The sequence below is a fragment of the Chenopodium album genome, chromosome 11 (assembly GCF_948465745.1).
Source record: "Chenopodium album chromosome 11, dcCheAlbu1.1, whole genome shotgun sequence".
Taxonomy (NCBI): domain Eukaryota; kingdom Viridiplantae; phylum Streptophyta; class Magnoliopsida; order Caryophyllales; family Amaranthaceae; genus Chenopodium; species Chenopodium album.
In genome coordinates, this window is record NC_137844.1 from 43,880,906 (window position 1) to 43,898,180 (window position 17,275).

General features: G+C 36.7%; 1 protein-coding gene, 1 long non-coding RNA gene and 1 pseudogene across 2 annotated transcripts; 1 reads left to right on the forward strand and 2 right to left on the reverse strand.

Annotated features, from left to right (window-relative positions):
* Positions 1 to 2,520: 2,520 nt before the first annotated feature.
* LOC145568918 (uncharacterized) lies at positions 2,521 to 3,814 on the reverse strand. Its single transcript, XR_014096014.1, has 3 exons — positions 3,712 to 3,814; positions 3,524 to 3,622; positions 2,521 to 2,657 (listed from the first exon to the last, which is right to left on the reverse strand). It is a non-coding gene; the product is annotated as an uncharacterized LOC145568918 (long non-coding RNA).
* Positions 3,815 to 6,254: 2,440 nt separating this feature from the next.
* Positions 6,255 to 7,646, reverse strand: LOC145566654 (uncharacterized). The gene has a single exon (XM_081626005.1). It carries the CDS (start codon positions 7,644 to 7,646, stop codon positions 6,255 to 6,257), a length of 1,392 nt encoding a protein of 463 aa, XP_081482131.1.
* Positions 7,647 to 11,848: 4,202 nt separating this feature from the next.
* On the forward strand, positions 11,849 to 13,883 carry LOC145566655 (L-type lectin-domain containing receptor kinase S.4 pseudogene; annotated as a pseudogene).
* The last annotated feature ends 3,392 nt before the right edge of the window (positions 13,884 to 17,275 follow it).

The following is a 17,275-nucleotide window of genomic DNA, read 5'->3' on the forward strand; positions in this document are numbered from 1 at the left end:
TTGAGACTTATTTCCAAAATTAGTAGAGAGAGAAAGTAGAGAGAGAAACTTGAGATTACATGTTTTGTACTTCAATTTCATCTTTGAGCTTGGATTTCATCTTCAATCAATGAAAGTTTGTGAGAATTTCTTCCTTTGAACTTACTTTTGCTTGCTATTTCCTTTAATTCTTGAATGTTTGATTTGATTGTTGATCTTTGGTTTGAGAATTTGTTGAATGTTTGATTTTCTCTTTGATTAAGCTTGAAATGATGATGTTTGTGATTCAATTTGTTTTGTTTTTCAATTCCACCATGATTTGTGAGTAGATTAGTAGCTAGGGAGAAGGGGAAGCATGCTTGATTGATGATTATTGCTAGTTGATGATTCTTGGTTGATTGAATTGTTGCAATTAAATTGGTTAACATAGTTGTGTATGTGATTAATTTGATTAGGAGTGATCAACCTATATGATTAATCTAGATTGCATAGCAAATTTCAATGACATGAACCCTTGATTTGAGAATTGCTTTAATTAGTTGAATTTGATTGTGATTTTCCTTGTTAGTCATTCTTAGTGAACCCTAGCTTGGCTTATAGGATATAGCTTTAGGATTCTATTAATTGCAACTATTGTTTGTCCTTTGCAATGTTTGAATCAATCGAGTCATCCATCGATTAACATGATCGTTGAGCTTGCATGTGGAACCCATATCCCTAGTGTTTAGCATATTGATTTTCTTTGTTTAGTTCAGCTATTTGATACCTTAGTTGCAATTCATTTCATCTTACAATCTTCGAAGTAGCTTGACCCTAGGCTATAACTTTCTCCTACTCATTCCTTTGGGTTCGACCCTTGACTTACCTTATACTCGTATTAGGTTTGTTAAGTGATTATAAATTTGTTTGGATCTAGGGGAGATTAGAAAACGACCTACATTTTCCCTACGTCAAAGAAAGGGAAACAACAACAGTGCACAACATGTGGACTTCCAGGCCATAACAAAAGGTCTTGCATCAAACCAGTTTACAGTGAAGCTACTGCAACTGCAAGCAAAAACACTTCTATCCCTATGCACAACAGAGGTGTTGGAGTGTACACCTATCCCAATGGATTTCAGAGGATTGCAACTGTGAGTATTGTGAACCTAATTGATTATTTTGTTACAATTTTCTGCTTTCCATAATATGTATAACTAAATTTTTACTCATTGTTTACAGCAATGCACCAATCCTAAGCCAAATCAACAAAGACCAGCAGATTTCTATTTTGACTATGAAGGGGAACAAACCATTTACTCTTTTTCACAAGAGTACCCTGTATCACAGTCTCAGCCTGAACAGAACTCCCTACAGCAACAAACTATTTCAACCCAAGCATTGCAGAATCAAGTTAGAGCAAAACAAATGGAAATATCAAACAAGAAACATTAAGGTACATAGCATAACATAATTTCTCATTCATTCATATAATTCAATACATAGAGTAGTATTATTATTCCAACTAATAACTAATTGACAATTTTGCTAATCACAAAAACAGAAACACACACTACTACTAATGCAATAAACACCCACACTTCACACTTAAACCCTACAGAAACCCTCCCCTTTTCCCTTTTCATCTTCAGCATCAAATACTTTGTCTGCATCTTCCTTGCATAGTCCTTTGCTTCATTCATCTTCACCCTTAAGTGCTCAACATTAGCAATTAACATCTTCTTATCTTCCATTAAACCTAACACTACTACAAAAAAGGCCAAAGAGACCAGTTGAAAAAGGCCAAAGAGACTGCTTTCGAGGCGGTCTCTAGCTCAGTGGTCTCTTTGGCTAAGAGACCGCTTGTAAAGAGGCGGTCTTAAGCTGCTATACCAGAGACCGCTTTTCTGACAAAAACGGTCTCTTTGGGTGGTTGATATTTTGAAATTGTAGAAGCATAAGAGACCGTTTTTGTCAGAAAAGCGGTCTCTTGTACACCAAACTAAGACCACTTTTTTTACTTAGGCGGTCTCTCTTTTTGAAATAACTTGGACCACTTTCTCAGTTAGGCGGTCTCTCTTTTTTTTAAAAAGAATATACAATGTTTGTGTAAAGACCATGCATGTATGATAACGGGTCTCAAATGGGTAAATTTTTTTTTTTTAAAATTTTTTTTTTCTTTCGAATAATCAAAATTTTAAATCCTAGCTACCTGCATGCTGCATTAAATTTTTGCGCCAAATGATTCCTGTTTTTTTTTTTTTTTTTTTTTTTTTTTTTTTAAATCCAACCTGTACTGTAATCACCAAAAATAATCCTGTATATATATCCTGCTCAATATTATTAAATTGCAAGAAAAATAATCCTTGAACCTGCTAATATATTATATACAAATAACATTCAAATATATATATAATATACAAATAAATGTGTACTCCAAAATAGAAGGCATATATATATATCAAACTATATATATCCAACACAGTACTAATATATGTACACAGTAATAGCTAATTGCCAATGTATCAAAATACAAAATGTAGAGATTTTTCAAGTATCAAGACTAACAGTATTCATGCTGTAATCACCAATCACTAAGGTTCTTCCGGCTCCTCGTGATCAAGAACATATTGAATCCATAAGTCTCTAATCTCGTCAATTTCTTCTGAAGAATATGTGCAAGGATCTTTGGGAAAAATCTAGAACATAAAGTTATGAAATAACAACAAATTAGATTACATCCATTTACAATTGAGCTAAAGAGCTACTTTGCCTACTTTCTTACTTAAATCCAAAATATAGAGCTATTAGCATATTATCAACAAACAAATTTCTCAGTCCAAAATTAGGTAGTACTTTACTAGTTTCCATTAATTACGTACTGACAATTAGTTCAACAAATCAGAAAGGATTAAACCAAAGCAGAAAATCTTACTAGTGAAATAACGTTCAGAAGCTAATTGCATGAGATTGAGAACATGCAAGCACGATGGTCACTGTATAAAAGTTACAGCTTCTGTTCTAAGACAAGCAGCCTGAGCACTCTAGAATTTTACAAGTTAGGACTTCTAGGCCGCCTATTGTACACACATATCACAGGAGAAGGCAGCAAGTTCAGGAGGGAATAAGCAACACAAACAGGCCGAGCATACCACAAGACAAGAAACAACAACAGCCAGCAGCAGGGGACATGTAATCAGAACAGATTCACTTTTCAGAGCTTTCTTTTGGCACCAAGGGAAGAAGACAAATGTAGTTGTTATTAGTAATTAAGGCTAGTTACATGTAGTATGTTAGAAGAGACTTAAATAGCTAGAGGGGAGCAAAAGAGAAATTCATTCAGAAAAGTTGTAACATCTTAGTAGTAGCCTTAGTTGTAACTGAAAATTTAACACAAAACCAGCAATGCTACCAATTTACCATAATGTCATAAGATAAATGGCACATAAATCGATAACATCACAAGAAAAAAAATGAAAAAAGAAGCTTATGGCACATTATATGCTTTACAAATAACTGCATACACAAAGAATAACAACTTAAATGACATGTATGTTGAAAATACCTGCTCAGAAATCCATAATACTCTGGTTTGTATAATGTCCAGCATATAGCGACATACAAAGTAACCACAGTGCTTTGTGTATGCAGATTGTAGAGGACACTGATACAAAAAAAATAACCATTAAAACAGTTTTGGATCTGATTTTACACTACTAGGTATGAAATATGCTAAAAATAATAATGACTTACACGTGGTTGCTTCCACCCTATTTTTGGATTCTTTTTTATTTTCTTGATATCTTTTCGATGCTTCATGCTGAATTTAACTATTCCCCTACAAAATCATTTCAAGATTGCACGGTTGCATTAATTTTGATTAGATAATAAAAAAAACACAAGAAGTTAACCAAGTGAATATTTTAGTAGTACATACTCATTGATGATTTTTTGTGCAAATGAGTTGATTTCGTTTTCTGCTCCAAGTGGATCTGACCAATACACCAACCCATTCCATGGACTAATCACCGCTAACGTCCAATGCAGACTAGACATATTGTAAAATAAATATATCGTAATGGGATTAGTTAAAATTTGAGGATTTAACATAACTCAGATCTATAAAAAAAAATAAAAAGAAACTAAACTTACTTGTCATTATAAGGAGCAAAGAATAATTGATTAACATTTTTCCCCTCATTGGTTCCAAAAACATGGGCTAAGTAGTCAGATCGAACTTGCTCATCCGTTGTCGGTGTCAATGGTGAAAGAACATTACAGTCACAGAACCCATACATTCCCGAGACACCTTCTTTTTGACCACGTTCTTTTAGGTGCCTTGTCCCATGAAAAGTCATATGAATATTAGTTAATGGGCCAAAAAAAAACAATATTAAAATTAGAACCTATATTATATGGAAACTTACTTCATGAAGACCTTCATTTGCGATTCTCCGACCTCCCTTTGGAAACACCAATCAAGCAAGTCTTCAAAGTCAAGTGAAACATCCAACCCATTTTCGTTAAGAAACACGCTTTCCGGGATAGTTATGGAGATGGTATCACCCGTCTTTTGCATTCCCATAGCTTTTTTTCTCATAACACGCATCCAAGTAGATGTTACCTTCTCACGATCCTTGTCGGTAGAAACATATGTACAAGTGGTTGATGCTTGGGAGGATGTTGATCGTGGGGATGGTGTGGTCATATTCAACTCCTTATCTAGTTGCTTGTCCTCCTTATGGTTTCACACAAAAACAACACGCATGTAAGCTTTAGAAGAAGGTAGATAATAGTTGGACATTGTCACAGAATCTGTCATTTATAGCAATTTCCAACTTATTTATCCAATGCAGCAAAAATAATATTTGTATCTTGCTTTTCTGCTTACAGGTTCTTCAACTTTGGACACTGTCACAGAATCTGTCATTTATAGCTGCTGGAGTCGCAATAATTGTTTTACTTGTCTACTCGAGTTTAAAGAGCATAGTCTTTACATCAATTTAGATTTACATAACAGTATAACACCCTTTCAAATATTAAAATCGTCTAACAACAGAGAAATTTATTCACTTAGCAAATCCATACTTTTCAAACCTTCACTTGATGTTCAACCAATTATATTTTTATGTGCTTTTTATTGCTTAAGTTTGCGCTTGTTGAACATTTTATCAATCAGTAATTCATCAAAATATATGCAGGGTGGTTGTGATGTCAGAAGACCAGCCTACTGGAGTATTAACAAAGTTGAATTCAGTTCTTAGAAGAATTGACCTGGTTTGCAAATTATGCGCTCCAATGGTTTCTGGTTTTATTGTAAGCTTTGTATCACTGACAGCATATCACTGACAGCAAATTATGCGCTCCAGTGGTTTCTAGTTTTATATATTAATCCTCTAGTAAATCTTCAATTGAGTCGCATGGTAGTAATTAAGTACAATATATAAGCCACATTAATTTCTTCTCCAAGAAACTCATTTAAAGCCACAAATCTGGTCACTTTTGACTGACTACTATTCTAATGCAAAAAAATTCTTAGTGTCAATTAATATTTTTCAAACGGATGCATGAAGGTATATAATCACAAGTGTAACGGTTGCAAAAATCTTATTTTCAACAATCTTCCCAACTTCAAAGGCCACCCTGACTGCCTGACTAACATTCAATTAACATGCTTTTTTAACATGACTTAGCCTCTTTATTTGGCTTGATTAGATAGCATAAATGCATAATTATCATACTTCTTGAGCTCTGAAAACCAACACAAGGATGGAACAGTGAGAATTGAATTACTATCCCCTAAGGTTAAAACAAGCGAACCATGTCACTAGATCTATGAACAGTGAGAAAATTAATTGACATGTACTTAATGAGTTTATCATCAAAACTAAAATAGCCAAGCTTTCACAAAACTCGATTTTTTCTTTTCTAGACAATGTGTAAGCAGCAGGAGGCAAGTATGCTCGACCTTTCTGATTCGTAACAGCATGCAATTCATCTCTAATCCCCATATGCACCAAGTCATCTCTAGCCTTTTTACCATCTTTAGTCTTACCAGAGATATTGAGTAATGTACCAATTAAACTATCACACACATTCTTCTCAATATGCATAACATCAAGTGAATGTCTCACAAAAAGGTGTTTCCAATAGGACAGTTGCCAAAAACATGAACACTTTTTGAAACCTTGGGTAGGAAGAGCTTTTCTATGTTTCTTTCCAAAAGTAATTTCAATTTCCTTCCCCTTTTCAAAGACCTCTTCACCTAACATGACTTTTGGTCGCCCTTTAAATTCTTATCTCCCATCAAACGCATTCTTTCTCTTTCGATATGGATGATCAGACGACAAAAATTGACGATGAACCGGATAAACAAGCTTGCCGGATGCATTTAACCATTGTCCCTTGCAATCCTCCATACCGATAGGACAAGATGTTTCCCCTTTCACAGTATACCCCGAAAGATTACCATAAGCCGGAAAATCTTGAATGGTGCAAAATAGCATTGCTTTCAGATTAAACTTCTCATTGCGATGTGCATCAAACACTTCCACACCTTCTTCCCAAAGCATAATCAAATCGTCAATAAGAGGTGCCAAGTACACATCAATGTCATTTCCCGGCTGTTTTGGCCCTGCAATTAGCAACGAAAGGAACATATACCTTCTCTTCATGCACAATGATGGGGGTAAATTGTAGGTCACCAACATAACGGGCCAAGTACTATACGTACTACTCATGGAACCAAATGGATTGAAACCATCTGTAGACAATGCAAGGCGTAAATTACGCTTTTCATGCGCAAATTCGGGGTATTTTGCATCAATAAACCTCCACTGCGGAGAGTCAGCCGGGTGTCTAAGCATTCCATCGTCTACTCGACCATCAAAATGCCAGGTTAACTTCTTTGCATCTTTTGCTTTTGAAAATAACCTCTTCAACCTTGGTACTATTGGAAAATACCATAATGTTTTGGCAGGTACTCCCCGATCCCCTTTCTTATACCGTGAGGCTTTACAAATCGGACAACTCTCTAACGATTCGTATTGATTACGATACAATACACAATCATTAGGGCAATCATGCATTTTCTCATAAGGTAAACCCATAGAGCTTAGTGTCTTTTTCGCCTCATATGTACCAATAGGAAGGACATTGTCTTTGGGAAGCATGTCTTTCACCAATTCCAATAACACATTAAAACTTGTGTCCGTCCAACCATGACCAGCCTTCAGGTTGTATAATTTGAGTATGGCTGATAATCTTGTGTACTTGGTGCAACCTTCATACAATGGTTTTTCAGAGTCGTTTAACAAGCTCTCCAACATGGAAGGGTTGTTATCAAATTGATCCTCAACTGCATGCAACATGTCCTCCAGTTGATCACCCTCATTATTATTATGAACTTCGCGCACATCATCCCTTTTCTCACCACTACCACTATCTTGTATGTCCCTAAACTCTCCATGCCAGATCCAACGGGTATATGTTTTATCAAATGCCCATTTACTCAAATGATTGAGAATTTCGTCGGGTCTCTTATGCAAAAAATTATGGCACATAAAACAAGGACAACGTAGCTTGGAGCGGCCTCCACTGTTTTCTACTGCAAATTTAATGAATTCCTTAACCCCTGCTGCATATTCAGGGTCACCTGGCTTCGATGTTGATATCCAATTTCGATCCATTTCTAACCACCAAGAACAAGACCTCAAATCTTAAAGCTGTCACATATGTGAAGCTCATATAAAGGCAATTTGGAATATAACCACAAGATTTACAACATCTATAAAACAATATATATAATTAAAACAATAATTGCATGAGTATATTAATATTGTATAGAAGTCGAAAAACAAGATTGAGATAAATTAACTTAAAAATATCACATAAGTAAAGCTTATATAAAGGAAATTTAGAATATAACCACAAGATTTACCAAATCTATAACAAATATATATATATATATGTATAAATTGCAAGAGTATATTAATATTCTGTAAAAAAACAAATATCATATTCATTAAACAATAGCAATAAGCTCTTCCTATTCATTTTTTAAGCACAAACAATATACTATACAAAGTAAAGAGTAGAAACATGGACCACTAGTCATTTACTATTTTTTTTTAATGTGAGCAGCATGAACATCAAATTTGAAGAGCTTTTACATTCATGTTCTGTCATTTTTTATAGCACATATTTTTTCACATGCAATTATTTTAGGAATCCTTACATGTGGGGTAAGCTTATATATACTATATTTTATACACCTTTTACAAAGGTACAAAACAGAACTTTTGCGGGAAAATCAAATTCCTAAGAACTACTATATATAACTGCTCCTATCTCAAACAAAGCTCTCCAAGCCAAATCAACTAACCAGTATAACAAGACGATTAAGATACAAATTTTATGCAAATAGATACAATAGAAAAACTGAAAAGAATTTGAATCATTATGCATTTTTATAACAGTATTCTTCTTATAATATAGCAAAACAACCAAGGCAATGCAACCTCAATAAAACAGTAGATTATGAACAAAAATCATTCATTTTTATGAATTATATGTACCAAATACATAGTTACAACATCAATTGAATGAAAAATCGAAACTGAAAGAAAAAAAAAAATTAATACCTCGCGCGGCCTTAGCTTCTCCAAAGTTAGGGTTTTAATCCTACAATTGGAGAATTCTCCAACAATTGAATGAAAAATCGAGTGGAATTGCGGTTGCTACCGTGCGCCGGAAGATGGAGTGCGAACGGTTGTGTAACAATGGAGTGCGAACGGTGGTGTAAAGATGGAATGCAATTATGCAATTATTAGTTGAGTGCAGTTAAGCAACGGAATTTCAGTGCAGTCGCGTCGGCAACCTTTAGGTGGAGGTGGACGGAGGTACGTCGGCAGCCTTAGCGCGGTGTCAAGCTAAGCCAAGGGAAGGAGAGTTTGATCGACACTAGATCAGAGTAAGCTAATTAAGAGGGAAAAGCAAAAATTTCGAGCAGAGAGAAAGCTTAGTGAAAGTAAATTATTTTAGGGATTTTAATTTGGCGGTTTAGAATTAGGAAAAGCAGAGACCGGTTATTACTTTCCACTGGTCTCTGCCAATTTTTAATTTGAAAAAATAAAAAAAATAAAACACCTAGAGACCGGTTTTGTAAAACAATTGGTCTCAAACTATTTTAATTAAAATATTAGAATATTCTAAAATACCCCAAGAGACCGGTTATCTTTAAAAACTTGTCTTTTGAATTTGTTTTGAGACCGGTTTTTAATGGTGAATGGTCTCTTGGAACAAAGAGACCTCTTATGTAGTAAACAGGTCTATTATTTATGGTCTCTTTGGCCAATTTTGTAGTAGTGTAATATCACATCTCTCTGCCACTCAGTCTGCCCTTCATCAAACCACTTGAAAACCTTGCACCCCCTTCTGTTTGTGTCTGCATCGTAATTGGGACATGCCATGAACCTCCTTCCTGGATTGTCTTTAGTCCATGATCTAGTCCTTAACAATGGCAGACCACAGTGGCAAGTGGTAGCACTGCCAAATGAACCCCTGCTCTAGACATTATCAAAATACTGACAAGAATTTTTTTTTTATTTTTTTATTTTTTCTCTTTAGGCTGAAACTTCCAACAATTCTACAAAGGATAGACTAATTGAAGCAGCAAATGCATGTTTTTGGAATTGCCATGTCCTGTTTTGAAGATAAACTCCTTTATATAGCCATTTTCAAGTGTAACGACTAATTTTTTAATACATAGTGAATTTCAGTTATTTTGGCTGTTAAAATTTTTTTTTCTGCATTTATTAAAGCCCTTAATGTTTCAACAGCTTCTTATTTTGTTATATTTGCTGATGAAATCAACCAAAGTTCCTCAAGTTTAGTCCACTCAGCAATTATATCAGATAAATGAGTTAAGGTCCTTTATGTTTTGTCTAGTCATCTTTTGCAGGTCCCTCATGTTTGATGTTTTAGATCCAAATCATCAAACGTTTCCCTCACGTTTGTCCCAATCAGCATTTAGGCCACCTCCTTAGTGGTGGTTGAGGGACTAAATTCAACCATTTCAAACATTAGGGACTAAAATCAAACAAACCCCAAACATAATGGACCATTTGTATACTTTACTCCATTATAACACTGATCAAGTAACCCCTATAGCACTAACGAAGTAACTCTTGTAATAATTGGTAACACGGTATGGCCGGCTATGTATAAAAAGTTTGTGATTAAATATAGTATAAATCGATCTTATTTTAAATAACTTTTTAAAACAAATTTAATGATGGAAATAGAATTGAGTTATAGGATATTTATTAAAAGTTATGATTTATTTTGTATATATATATGAAATATTAGAATTCTATCGATAATAAAAAACTCTATACAACAATTTTATGTTAAAAAATCTATCCAAAAATTCAACAATACCTATTTATCTCCTACGTGGTGCGACACTTGGCAAAAAACTAGAATGCCAAGTGTCACTGTCTCGTGGTTTGGTTGCGAGACCAGCTTTATATATTAGCGATATGATATGATGATATGATATCTGATTGTTGTTCACTTACATCAATTTGCTACTGTACTGCCAATTCTATCCACCTAATTCCATTCACTAAATTCATTGGAAACAATACTACTTCCTCCGTTTTAAAATACTTGCTTCACTTTCTTTTTTCGGCCGTTTTTAAATACTTGCTTCATTTCTTTATTTGAAAAACTTTTACAATATTTAATTCATTTCTCTCACTTAGTGGACCCAATATAAATCATATTTTACAAATTTCATATTCTCTCTCATCCAATTCTCTCTACTACTTTTGATTTACTTTTTTTTATTCTTCCATCTACTCCACTATCTCCATATTTTATTACTTTCTTCAATTTCTCCTAAAACTTCACGCATGAAGAAATGAAGCAAGTATTAAAAACGAAGGGAGTAGTACATACTAGCTGACTCATAAAAGGCATGCACAACTAATCAAGTATTTTTATTATCTAACTTTTCAGACTTCACGACTAATCAAGTAATTTTATTTCCAAATTTTCAGACTTTATTGTGTTTTTTTTGTCAAATTTGCTAGTGTGTCAATTGTATCCTTGTATCTACCTAATTCCATTCACTCTTGTCTGAATTCTGAAATCTTGTTTTCCCATTTGTTGACTTGAAGTCTTGAACAATTTTTTTTGTTTCTCTACCTTACGCGTTTAGCAAGGAGATGGATTTTTTTTTATTATATATATATATACTCCCTTCGTTTTTAAATACTTGCTCCATTTATTCATGTACGGAGTTTTATGAGAAATTGGAGAAAATAATAAAATATGAAGGTAGTAGGGTTGGTAAAAAATTAAAAATTGTAAAAAACAATAGTAGAGAGAATTGAGAAGAGAGAATATAAAATTAATAAAATATGATTTATATTGGGTCCACTAGTTGAGAGAAATGAATTAATTATTGTAAAAACTTTCCAAATAAAAAAATGTAGCAAGTATTTAAAAACGGCCGCAAAAGGAAAATGGAGCAAGTATTTAAAAACGGAGGGAATATTATTTAAACTAAGGAGAGGGGATTTTTTATTACGGTATTTGCAGGTCAGACAATTTGAGAGTGAAGAGGGAAAGGTAAGGCATCTCCACCTTTAAAGTGTCACTAATGGGATTGAAGCCCAACCTCAAAGTAACAAGGTACAATTCATACGACTAGAAGCTTGGTCGTTTAGCATCATATTGGGTAATCATATTATCTAAACTGAAAGGAGTGAACAACTAGTACTTATATACGGTCATACAGAGTACAAGAGTACCTCCTTCAAATCTCTGTCTCCATTTCTCATCCCTTAAAATTGCAATGATTCTTCTCATTTTTCCCTCCAAAATGTTTAAACACCTCAGGGTTTTGGGCATTCTATTATACCTGATTACTATCTCAATCACAACCGCTGAGCAAGTACATTTCCTCTACGAAGATTTCAGCAAAGCAGGCAGCACCATCATTTTAGAAAACAACGCTAAGTTGATCAACAATAACAGCATCATACAGCTGACCACCAACACCAACCGTATAATGGGGAGCGTCTTCTACGCCACTCCAATTCCTTTTAAAAACACCTCAAATGGCTCCGTCTCATCATTCTCAACTGTTTTTACTTTCGGAACATTACCAATGTACGAGTTCCTTGGTGGTCATGGCCTGACCTTTATCATCTCCCTGACAATTGTCCTCTACACGGCCCTCCCTAGTCAATACCTTGGCCTCTTTAATAATGCCCATGATATGCACGGAGACTTCACTAACCCCATCTTTGCTGTCGAATTCGACACAGACCAAGATTTCGAGTTTGGGGATATTAATGATAATCACGTTGGTATTGATCTTAACAGTTTGGTCTCCAACGTGTCTGTCCCAGCTTCATATTTTACGGAGAATTCTACCAAAAAAGATGTATCATTGAAAGGTGGATACACAATTCAAGCTTGGATTGGTTATGATGCTTCAAACCATCTTATGAATGTAACCATTTCCTACTAAACCAAGTATTCCCTTAATCTCATTTAAGTATGATCTTGCCAAAATGTTTGGTGAAGAAATGTATGTTGGATTTGCTGCTGCCACTGGTTTACTTGCGAGCTTGCATTATGTTCTAGGCTGGAGCTTTAACATGAGTGGACCTGCTAAATCTCTTTCAATGCCTTCACTCCCACACCCTCCTAATAGTTTAAGTGGTGATCGCAAGGCAACTTTGGCAGTTGTTTCATCTATTTCAGTGTCTGTTTTTATTTTTTTAGTCATTATTTGTGGTGTTATATATGTGATAATATGGATAAGGAATCGTGAAATAATCGAAGAATGGGAGATCACAACCGGGCCTCACCGGTTTCAGTACCAAGAACTGAAGGAAGCAACAAGAGGGTTTCGAGAGGAGTTACTTGGGAGAGGTGGATTTGGAAGTGTGTATAAAGGAGTTCTACAGAATTTTAACACCCACATCGCAATTAAGAAAATTAGTCATGAATCGAAACAGGTGTTGCCGGAATTTGTAGCAGAAATTTCTAGCCTTGGCCGACTTCGCCACAGAAACTTAGTCAAACTCTTGGGCTGGAGTCGTCACAAAGGTGATTTATTACTTGTGTATGATCACATGACTTATGGAAGCTTAGATAAGTACTTATTTCATCAGAATCAACCAGTTTTAATACTTAGTTGGGAGCAGAGGTTTAAAATCATAAAGGGTGTTGCTTTTGGACTATTGTATTTACATGAAGAGTGGGAAAAAGTTGTAGTTCATAGGGACATTAAGGCAAGCAATATTTTACTAGATGGTGATTTTAACAGTCGAATTGGTGATTTTGGACTAGCACGGTTGCATGACCATGGGAAGGATTTAGGCACGACCAGGGAGATAGGCACATTGGGTTACTTGGCACCGGAGTTGTCACGAATGGGACATGTAACCACTAGCTCTGATGTGTTCGCGTTTGGGGCACTTTTGCTAGAGGTTGTATGTGGGAGGAGGCCAATAGAACCAAGGCTTAAAACTGAGGAGCTGGTACTAGTTGATTGGGCTTGGTCAAAGATGAATGCAGGGAACACTATGGAAGTAGTTGATCCTAAATTGAGCGGAATATTCAACCACCAGGAAGTTTTAACGGTGCTAAAGCTAGGATTGATGTGTTCAAGTAATGAACCTCAGTTTTGACCTAGCATGAGACTTGTAGTGAGGTACTTGAATGGTGAGATGACATTGCCAGAAGCGTTGAGAGCACCTAATCAAGATGATGAGTTGAGGGTTTTGAATACATCAGAATCTTCTTCTTCTGGAATGAATTTGAATTTGCAATCATATAGTACCGGAGATAGAACTAGGGGTGCTAATAGTTATGCTAGTAGTATTAGTGTAATGACTGTGTAAAGAACACCAGTGTGATCACATTCTTCTTTGTTTACTTGTTAGTGACAAGATGTATATTCCAAAAGTGTGATTATATTACGTTTTTGGAAGTGAATAAGGAATATTACATCCATTTGTAAATGATTGCAAATTTGCAAGTTACTTTTATAGGTGTGGACTGCGGTACGCAAAATTACATGCGGCAGGCTCGGCTGATATGTTTCATTTATTAGCCGGTATGTTCCATTTAATAACTTATACTCCCTCTGTCCTATAATACTTGAAACAGTTTCCATTTACGTCCGTCCCTCAATACTTGACTCGTTACAAAAAATGGAATGAGACCACTAATTAAAAAAAACATTTTCCCACAATTTCTCTTTGTTCACCTACCCCACTCCAACCCCACTTTGTTGTTCTCTTACAATAAAAAAATACAAAAGAGAATCTTTCATACAATAAACAAAGGTGAGATCATATAACCCTTACTAAGGCATCACTCGAGCCTAAAAACTATTAGGATGATTCTATGGTGATAAAAGAAATTTTGATCACCATAAGGCCAAAGTGGGCCCAATGAGGTGTCATCCTCGTGGCCACAAAAAAGAAAAAAAAAAAAAAACCTCCATTTTTTATTTTCCAAAAATTCATTTATGTAATTTTCAAAAATATTGAAAATCAATTTCAAATTAGATTTTCTTATTTACATGTATCAGAAAATGAAATAATTAGAAACTTTTAAAAAAAATTAATTAGATTTTAAGATTATTGATGTTAATTACTCTCTCTCTTAGGGTTTATTTAATCCCTTTCTCTCTCTTTTCTCCCAGTCATCTCCGGCGTCGGCGGAAACCTCTTTAAATCACCGCGAATCGATTTTTGAAAACGGATAGCCCTTGTATGGACTTCGATGGAGTTCATCGTATTCCTTGTGTTTTGGGTGTGATAAATCTCGACAAACAGACTTTTACATCAAGATTTCATATGTTATTCAATCAAATTAGTCTTTTTCGAAAAGTGAATTAAAGTAATTATGGCATTTTATGTGCAATTTTATAAATTTCTGCAATTTCAGAAATTTCATTAATGGTGGTCGAATGACCTGAAACAGATGATGAACAGTAACAATTTCTCAGTTGGAGCGAGGCATATAGTTAACAGAAACTTCCACCTCCGGACTAGGACAATACCGACACCCTACAATTTAGGGTACATTAAAAATTAAATAACAAGACATAAAACGGTTAAAGAATTGTCCCATTGGCACTGAAGTCCTACTCTTAACATGCCTATTTGGTCCAGGGTTCGATTCTCACTAGGAATTGATAAATTTTTTCTCTTTTTTTTGGGCATTAAATTATTTAGACATGTCCAACTTCGTACAAGGTATTTTCTAAACAAACATTATGTAGGATTTATCTATAAAACTACATGGTAGATGTTTTGGGTAATTTTATCCATGCCACGTGGGCCAATCATATCTTGACACGTGTCATACTCTGGTTGGACCGCATTGGACCAATCTCCATTTGATACGTGTCCTTCCTAGAACTCGGGAGAAAAAAGGCGGCCTTCAAGGGCCTAAATCCCGACTAAGCCGTAATACGGCGCAGCCCATCAGAATTAGCTCATAGTGACCTAATTTGGGGCACGTTTCCCAATGACCCTATAAATAGGGAGATTCCCCCTATTTTCGGGGCACCGACAATTGATTACAGCATACCCTACATTCTCTTACATTAGAGAAGCACCTGATCTCGGAATCCGAGAAGATCTCACCTAAATTTCCGCACCTTTTTCCTACTCTCATTCAAGTACTAACTTGATCGTCGGAGGCGGAGCTCCAAACACTCGGAGTCTCCGTTGTTTTGCAGGTACAGGCCGCATTCACCAATCTTCGAGCTATAACTCTCTCGAGGGACAAAAACACCCCAAAACATTTGGCGCCGTTTGTGGGGAGAGTACCTCAAAGATGGTTTAAGAGTCTGTACCGCCTCCCGACCCTAAGGCTAATCAGCCGGAGGTCTTTACAGACCATGAGGATGATGATCCTCAGGTCGAAACATACATAGCCAAAGATGGCTCACTCATCACAAAAGCGCATCCGTCCCAGAGACACTCTGGAACGAGGTGAAAGCCAGGCGGTACAAGTAGGCCCCCTGGTCATCCAGAAGGGGAAACACAGTCGGCAAGGGGTCAGGCTCCAGTCACCAGAGACGAGCTCATGAACTTCATGACGTGTTTCAAGGGTGAGATTAAGGACCTGATCGAAAAGAAAACGACTGGCTCTAGCAAGGGTCAGCCGGCCAAGAAGTCTCCTCGAACTGCGAGGAAGAAGTCAGTCAGGGACAGGCAGCCAACTCCGCATCCAAAGGACAAGGCAGTCGCAACCCTTGACTGGTCCAAGATCCTTCTACCCCAGAAGGGTCCAAGAAAGCCCACCTGGGAGGATCAACCGGTAGGTAACAAAAAATCTACCCCTGACGCTCGGCAGATCATCAAGCGTCGGAGGAGTCAGCAGCTGTTTGAGTCAGCCTCTACTTCAAGCTTTCCAGACAGCTTCAAAAACACATTTGTAGGGAACACTCAATCCTTGCATGAGAGCCATACAGGCGGTAACACCGTCCATTCTGGCCCTTAGATGATTGAGAATGCACCGTACGTACCCCCTATGGTCTACGGTCCGTATTCTCCGCATTTCATGCAGCTGGCCCTCTTTGGGGGTCAGGCGTCATATAATGTCCAACTGTTGGACTGGCAGATCAGTCTGCTCAAACTTGGTGAACAAACTTCTGCGTTCACCAAGGAGATAACCGAGGCGGCACAGCCGGCCAAGGTTAAGAATGTATTGGTTGGTGCCTATGACTGTACCACCAACCCGGAGGACCACCTCATGGCCTACTCCAACCTCGTGCACATGTAGGGGTTGGAGGATGCTATGTGGTGTCGATGCTTCCCGGCTACATTGAAGGGCATTGCCCAACAATGGTTTGGCAACCTTCCAACCGGATGCATTGACAGCTTTAGGAAGCTTGCCTTCCTGTTTTCCTCCAACTTCTCAATGAACATTCCCGCCAAGAAAACAAGTCTCGACATGAGCACCATCCAGCGGGGAGATAGAGAAGGACTTCGCTCCTACGTCAGGCGGTTCAACCTGGTGAGAATTCAAATCCAGGGGCTGTCTGATGAGGTAGCCTATACAGACTTCTTCAAGAGTCTGAAGGACGTGTCGACCTTTAAATTCAACCTTGTCCGGAAGAGGGTCTTCACCCTTCAAGAGGCGTTGATAGAGGCGGAGAGCTTTATCCAAGCCACCGACCTCTGCTCGTCCATCCATCAGTTGGACTCCAAGAGGTCCGACAAGCGAAAAGATCTGTCTGCTCAGCCGGCCCAAAAAGCTGTAGAGAGCAAAA

Bases quoted from the DNA above. Each gene is read 5' to 3' on its own strand.
- LOC145566654 (XM_081626005.1), bottom strand. From the start codon at position 7,646: ATGGATCGAAATTGGATATCAACATCGAAGCCAGGTGACCCTGAATAT.